General features: G+C 48.5%; 1 protein-coding gene across 1 annotated transcript; it reads left to right on the plus strand.

Annotated features, from left to right (window-relative positions):
- The first annotated feature begins 3,788 nt into the window (after positions 1-3,788).
- On the plus strand, positions 3,789-6,060 carry LOC123429565 (translation initiation factor IF-2-like). The gene has a single exon (XM_045113591.1). It carries the CDS (start codon positions 4,480-4,482, stop codon positions 5,398-5,400), a length of 921 nt encoding a protein of 306 aa, XP_044969526.1. The 5' UTR covers positions 3,789-4,479; the 3' UTR covers positions 5,401-6,060.
- The last annotated feature ends 998 nt before the right edge of the window (positions 6,061-7,058 follow it).

Below are 7,058 nucleotides of genomic sequence, written 5' to 3' on the forward strand. Positions count from 1 at the left end.
GCCTAGAGGATGGCATTGGGGAGTAGTAAGTAGATGATGGGTTGCTAGAGTGACAGAAGCTTAAACCCCAGTATATGTGTTGCTTCGTAAGGGGCTGATTTGGATCCACTAGTTTAATGCTATGGTTAGACGTTGTCTTAATTCTTCTTTCGTAGTTGCGGATGCTTACAAGAGGGGTTAATCATAAGTGGGATGCTTGTCCAAGTAAGGGCAGTACCAAAGCGCCGGTCCACCCACATATCAAACTATCAAAGTAACGAACGTGAATCATATGAACATGATGAAACTAGCATGACAGAAATTCCCGTGTGTCCTCGGGAGCGTTTTTCCTCTTATAAGACTTTGTTCAGGCTTGTCCCTTGCTACCAAAGGGATTGGGCCACTTTGTTGCACCGTTGCTACTACTTGTTACTTGTTACTTTTCGCTTGCTACGTTTCACCTCACTACACCATCACTTGTTACCGCTACTTTCAGTGCTTGCAGTTATTACCTTGCTGAAAACCGTTTATCAGAGCCTTCTTCTCCTCGTTGGGTTCGACACTCTTACTTATCGAAAGGACTATGATTGATCCCCTACACTTGTGGGTCATCAATCACCAAGCACATGAGTAACACAAACACATATACATCACTACCCTAGTGCAATACACACATACTAACACACACACACACACACACAAACATGGTAGCTTGCTCACGCAGACACACATGCACTCAAAGTCCCTACACATGCATCACTAACACAAGCTACATACATGTATAACACACCACACTAGGTTCTAGGAAGCGGGAAAATCTAAACAAAATAAACACCTACTTACTTGCTGTCCAAGCAAGGATATGCAACACCTAGTAGCAACAGCGGCAAGCAACACAAAGAAACAACAACAAAAATAAAAGGGTCAAAGGGGTTTCGAACCCATGACCTCCTGGGTCAACACACAGGAGCATACCACTCTACTACTTGCCATCAGCTCGACAGAACAGAGGGCTTAAACAGGATAAGCCATCCTGTGTGATGCTACCGTGCCCACGAAACAAATAACAAAAAGGGGTGGCGCCGAGGGGTTTCGAACCCACGACCACCTGATGCAACAACACAACACCTACCACTACGCTGCTGCTGTTGAACTTAACAGAGAAGAGGAGGAAACTCTATTGAGCAACCCCTCTGGTCCTTCCTCTGCCCGACGGTGGCCGGAACAGGGGAGGCACAACGCCGGCGATCTACATCAAATTGGCCTACGGCTCGTCGATGGAAGGGAGAAGGGGCTCCCAAGGTTCCATTTCTACACTAAGATCGCCACGAGAAGGTCTACTGCTACGGCTCCACTACGCGCGGCGGCGCTGGCGACAGAGGGGCGCACGGCGGCGAAGTCACGTCCCTATGCGCTAGATCTACCGAAAGGAGGGTGGAGGAAGACTCATGCTCACCCACTGGACGAGGACGTCGTGCCTGTCGGAGAGGAAGTAGAGGAAGGAGTGGAAGAAGCCGCGACGGAGGGGTTCGTCGGAGAGGAAGAAGCCGCCGTCGATGTAGGGGAAGCAGACCCGATCTGCTTCTCCTAGCTGCGGGAACGGGTCCCCTAGAGGTCCCGCGCGCTCGCCGAAGCCTTGGAGGGGAAGAAGGGGCACGACAGCGACGGCGAGGAGCTTCTCACGACTCGGCCATGGCGGAGGAGGCTCTCTCTTACCTGCAGCCGACGAGGGAGAGGGAGGAGGAGATGGGGAAAGAAGTGGCGGCGGTTGGAGGAATCCTAGGCCCTGCACGGACGCCAAGGGTTCTTTATAGGAGGAGGAGGAGGCGATGGACGCGCGGCCTCGACGTCCGTGAGACGGCGTCGCTCTCTGGCATGCTGTCTCTGAAGGAGACTGACGGAAAGGCGACAAAGGAAGGAGACGCCGTCTACAGGGAAAGGCTGGCGCGTGAGAGGAAGTTGGGCCAGCCAATGGGAGAAAGCCCACTCGAAGGCGCTAGATCGAGAAAAGAAAACCCACTGGGGTTTTCTATTTACAAAACAAACAGAGGCAAAACAAATGCACATGCAACACTGTTGAAGCTAAAAATAAAACAAAAATGCCCCTGGTCATAAGGAATTATGACCTATTTAAATAAAATATAAAAGGAATTTTTGGAGCATTTAAATATTTACAAAACAAAATTAATTGATCTGTTTTGTGAATATTTGCACCACTAAAACAAAGTTTGAAAACACTAAAAACATAGCATCACATCCACCACAATTCATACTAAAACATGAGCATTTTTGAAACAGGGATGGAGCAAGTGAAACTTGAGCTTGAGATAAATAGAGAGGAAGAAGTTTTGAAACCTAGTTGCATACCAACATAGTTGCTCTCTACTTTCAAATGCACTACTCCACATCATTTCACTTATCAACACATATCATCACACATCATCACATGGATTCACAAAGGCAACAAACACAAAAGACATGGAGGAATGGATGCATGGATGCAAAGGGAAACAAGGCTTGCACATGAAATACCACATGGAATATAACTCTCATTGCAAAGACAAGATGGACCCACATACAGAAGGTTCCAAATAAGGCAAGTTACACTCTGGGCCATTACACTTGATCCCCCTCAAAAGGCCATGCATGAAGTTCCACACCCGGGACAAAAAGAATGTTGCCTTGCGAACCATGAATGATGCACGAATAGTAACTTTGAAGTCATTGAGATGAAGAAACATCCTAACGCTTCATTAAGGACGTGTTTTGATGGGTGGGTCACACCTGCATCGCACCCGACATGCAATCCAACTTGTTTGGTATCCCGCACGGCCTTCTCAGCCTGGCCCGTCGGATGCAAAAGAGGGCCTCTCAGCCAGGCTGAGGCATACGCGAGAATCGGGCGTATCCCGCATCCAGGCTCGCGCATGCATCGCCCTTTCTTTTCCCTTTCTTTTTTTTCCATTGTCATCTCTCTCCCCACCGCCTTCCTCCGCTACCTCACCGGCCAGACCGCCTGCCCAGGCCGCGACGCCCCTCCACCATTCCTCCTCCCGGAGCTCACCTTCGGCCGCACCCCCTTCGCGCCGCTCCATGCCAACCTCCCGGACCGCGACAGCTCCGACCTCTTCTCCGGTTGCTCTGATGACGAAGACGACGAGAGCCCGCCCCGCCCCGCCTTCCCCGAGCTAGAGACCGCGATTGACGTCGCCATCGCCGAGTTCGGGGGGTGCCGCGCTCCCCAAGCTCAACCATCCGTTGCACCTGCTTCGCCGAGGTCGCCATGCTGCTCCGCTCCTCCGACTGCGTCGCGCACGGCCAGGGTTAATGACAACAATGCCATATGATATGCTGGATTGGGGGGAAGGGAGCGCTGGGATGATTTTCTGAAGAAGGCTCACAATGAACGCAATAGACAGATGGTCGCGTTAGTTATGGATTCGTAGTTGAGATCTAGAACAAAGCAGCTTTCGGGGACTTTTGTAATGCCGGATTGCTAGTAAGGCATTACCACATGCTGCTTCATCTCTTCTGATATTTAGAGAAACATATTTCAGATTTCAGTTAATTCTTGTTTTACTCGTTCTCTTTGTCCATGAAATGATCCACATTTAATTAAATGATTAAAATTAAAAGAGAAAAGTTCACAAGATGAATCTCAAATGCAGCCTACCAAACAACATCTATTGTATTATAGCATCTCTCATGCATCCATATCATGCAGTCCACCAAATACCCATCTTAGCTCATCTTTGCATCAACTCAACCAGGCCTAGCTCACCCTGGATCCCTCATGCGATGCAGTTTACAGCCACTCAGGCAACCAAACACACCCTAAGCTCCTCTTTCATAAGCACATTTCGCACAAAGAAAATTATGACCATAAAGGAGAAGCATATTTTGAGAAAAAACAATAAAAATCAGTACAAATCAAATTTAGTAGCTTAAACAATAATTGATACACGTTATTTTAGGCCGTGCTTAAGAACAATACAAATTAATTTAAGATCACTTTTTGTACCAGCCAATTTCGCTAAATCCAAACTGGAATGACTCTTCCATCTGTCTTTGGACATCCATAGAATGCACAGGCGTCCAGACTTTTAACTGAAGACGTTCTACTTCTTTTCTTCTTCAGTTAAAAATGCCTCCCAACTAAAACAGCTGGATTTACGGGCGAGCGCGTGAGATCGCCGCAGCCGAGCTTGAGTTCGTTTCCAGCTCCAATTCAGCCGGCGACAGCTCCAATCCGAGTTCGGCAAGAATTAGGAGCTCTCCCTGAAGAATAAACAGCTGGATTAAGGAATGAGCGCGTGAGATTGCCGCAGGGGTGAGCTTGAGTTCGATCCCATTTCCAGTTCAGCCGGCGGCAGTTCCAATCCGAGCTCGGCAAGAATTAGGAGCTCTCCCCTGAATAAATGGGCGGCGCCGGTGGGAGCAGCAGCTCCAATTCGATCTGTTCGCCCACCTTCCCGATCTCCAGACCTAGAGACACCATCGATGGCGGCGAAGATGCTCCAGCTCCGCAGCGCCGACGGCAAGGTGCTCGTCGCCCCATCGTGGGACTATCGCCCGGCTGCCGCCCAAGCCCTCCCGCTGCAGATGCGGGTGCCCTCGCGCGCCCTGGAGAGGGTGCTCCAGTACTGGACCAAGCACAGCCTGGCCAAGGCCACCGGTGAGTCCCGGGAGTCCCTCGCCCGCTGGGACGCCGACTTCCAGCGCCGTCTCGAGGAAGACGGCCTCGCCAAGGAAGCCGCCGAAGCAGCCCAAGAACTCCGCCGCCACGGCGTCCACCGTGGAGGGCGTCCACGTCGCCACGCCGCCACGGCCGCATCTGATGTCGCGGCTCCTGCCAAGGCCGCCCGTGCTGATCCCGTCCGCGCCTGGTGTGGACTCGTTCAGCACCTCAGGGGTGTCAACCCCGGAGAACGCAGCCCCGCCCCGGCGATGTCTGGCGCCTTGGATGCCTCTGATATCGCCGCCGCCGCACGCCCTGGGCCTGCCACCACTTTGCCTGCCTCTGCTGGTGCTGACCCCGTCGACGTCCGGTGGGCCATCCCTGCCCGCGCAACCGCGTCTCGTGCCCGTGGACTCCAGATGGCTGAGGTCGAGGAGTTCACTTGCCACCACCGCAAGCGCCCGGCTTCCAAGAACTGCTCTTCGATGCCTGCCAATGCTGCTGCGCCCGTGAAGATCTATCGTCCCGTCGCTTCCAAGGCTTGCTCCTTCCTCGGCTCTACACCACTGCCTGCCCTTGCCACTGCTGTGAAGAAGGCGGCTCCAGCAGCTTCAACCCTGCGCGCAAGAAGGGGGATGGGGGAGCTCAGCTGCAAGATTCCGCACCAAAACCGTGTCACCGCTGCAGCACCAAGGAAGCAACCAATTCCTTGCTTGAGTCCAGTGGTATTGCGCCTTGGCTAGTCTTCTTTTAGCTTCCTAAACCATTCATACATGAGTTTCATTTAATCTTTGCATCTCTAGGTTCTGCACTTGCTTAGCAAGATTTCTATGTTCTTTGAATCCCTTTCAGTCATTAGTAATTTTACAGAGTGTCAGCAGAGTCTCCATCTAACTAGGCAGCAAAAACCATGCTAAGATGTGCACGACATAGTTACACTACATCCACACCTGGTCCTAAGTTAAGGGTTTAAGTAAATAAATGGTATTTTCAGTCAATAAATCAAAAGTAAAGCAGATGAGCCAAAAATTGGAAACTTATGTACTGCAATTCCGGCACGAGACAACGTAAAACGCACTCGTTGCAAAATGAAAAATGCCCGTTTGCTACCCGGCTTGTAGCAGGAAAAAGGAGTAGAATTGAACTTATCGATGCACACGTAATCATGTGAGCTGCCTAGTGTTTGGAGACTGCTGACTTCCCTGTAAAATTAATCCTGGCTGAATTGGATTCTTAGGCATTGGCGTCTTGGTGAGTTAAAGTTGTAGTTTCCGACGAGTAACATTGGTTAGTGAACTCTTGTGTGTATGTTTGGGTGAAGCTTTGAGCTAAGCAAGTCCTTGATGTACTGACTATCAAGTCATACTGTAATCAGATTCAGATATGAATGAAATATTGTTGGCAGGAATTTGTGCAAATCATTTGAGTAACTTTCTGTATATATGTTTGTTGTATGCATCTATGATTTCTTAAAACATTCTGTCACTGCTCTAGTCGGAAAAGGGTTGCATCATAGTGCAACTATTTGACAAATATGTTTGGCTTCTCTCAGATCATGCTAGCTTTTCAATCGAATTATGTGCAACAGCAGTCTTACATATTCAGACTAACCTTGGCATTGCTTGGAATCGTTGGATCTGATTGGTCAATTTTAAGGTTGCTCAAAACTCTCTCTGTATTTGTGAAAATGTGATGGGAGGGAGACCTACTGCAAAAGCTCATTGGGCAATCATCGTTTGCGTTAGTTAGCATGGAACATACAGTACATGCTGAATCAGCAACTCATGGCATGTCACATGGCAAACCAATTTAGATTGTCAATTCACTCCCATAACATATCCTATCGTCAGCAAGATCCTCTGTAAAGGTCATCCAATAGTCTATTATTTATCTACATTTCAGAGAGCAAGGTGATTTATTACATTGCTGATCTGATTGCCATTTGCCGTCTATCCTTGTTCACCAAAAGACAATTCCCTGCTACTGCTGCATTTGTGCTGGATGGTGAAACATAACATCATGGTCTCCAAGATCTTTCTGAACTTCTTTTTGGTTTCCATAAAAACAGTTCTGAACTCTGATGTGCAATTGTTTTTGTTCCTTGGGAGCATGAGATTGTACAAATTAGTAGGCATTAGATTTTATATTTGCTTATGTGAGTTTGTACAAATCAGGAAAGATGTCAAATTAAAGATCTGTGCTGAAAAAAATCAAAGTGCAAAGATACATATAATAATATTTACATGTGTATCAAATATACTGAAAGGCCCAGACACAGGAACATGGAAAGCAAAAGTCAACAAATGAAATTCTTGACAAAAGCTGCAATGGGTGTGGAATACCTAAAGAAAATCATTGAATTCCGTTTAATTTTATGAGCTTTGCTTCCCCAAGCTTCATA

The sequence above is a fragment of the Hordeum vulgare genome, chromosome 2H, assembly GCF_904849725.1.
Source record: "Hordeum vulgare subsp. vulgare chromosome 2H, MorexV3_pseudomolecules_assembly, whole genome shotgun sequence".
Lineage (NCBI taxonomy): Eukaryota > Viridiplantae > Streptophyta > Magnoliopsida > Poales > Poaceae > Hordeum > Hordeum vulgare.

What these genes read in the sequence shown, in the direction of transcription:
- LOC123429565 (XM_045113591.1), top strand. Translation starts at nt 4,480, where the DNA reads ATGGCGGCGAAGATGCTCCAGCTCCGCAGCGCCGACGGCAAGGTGCTC.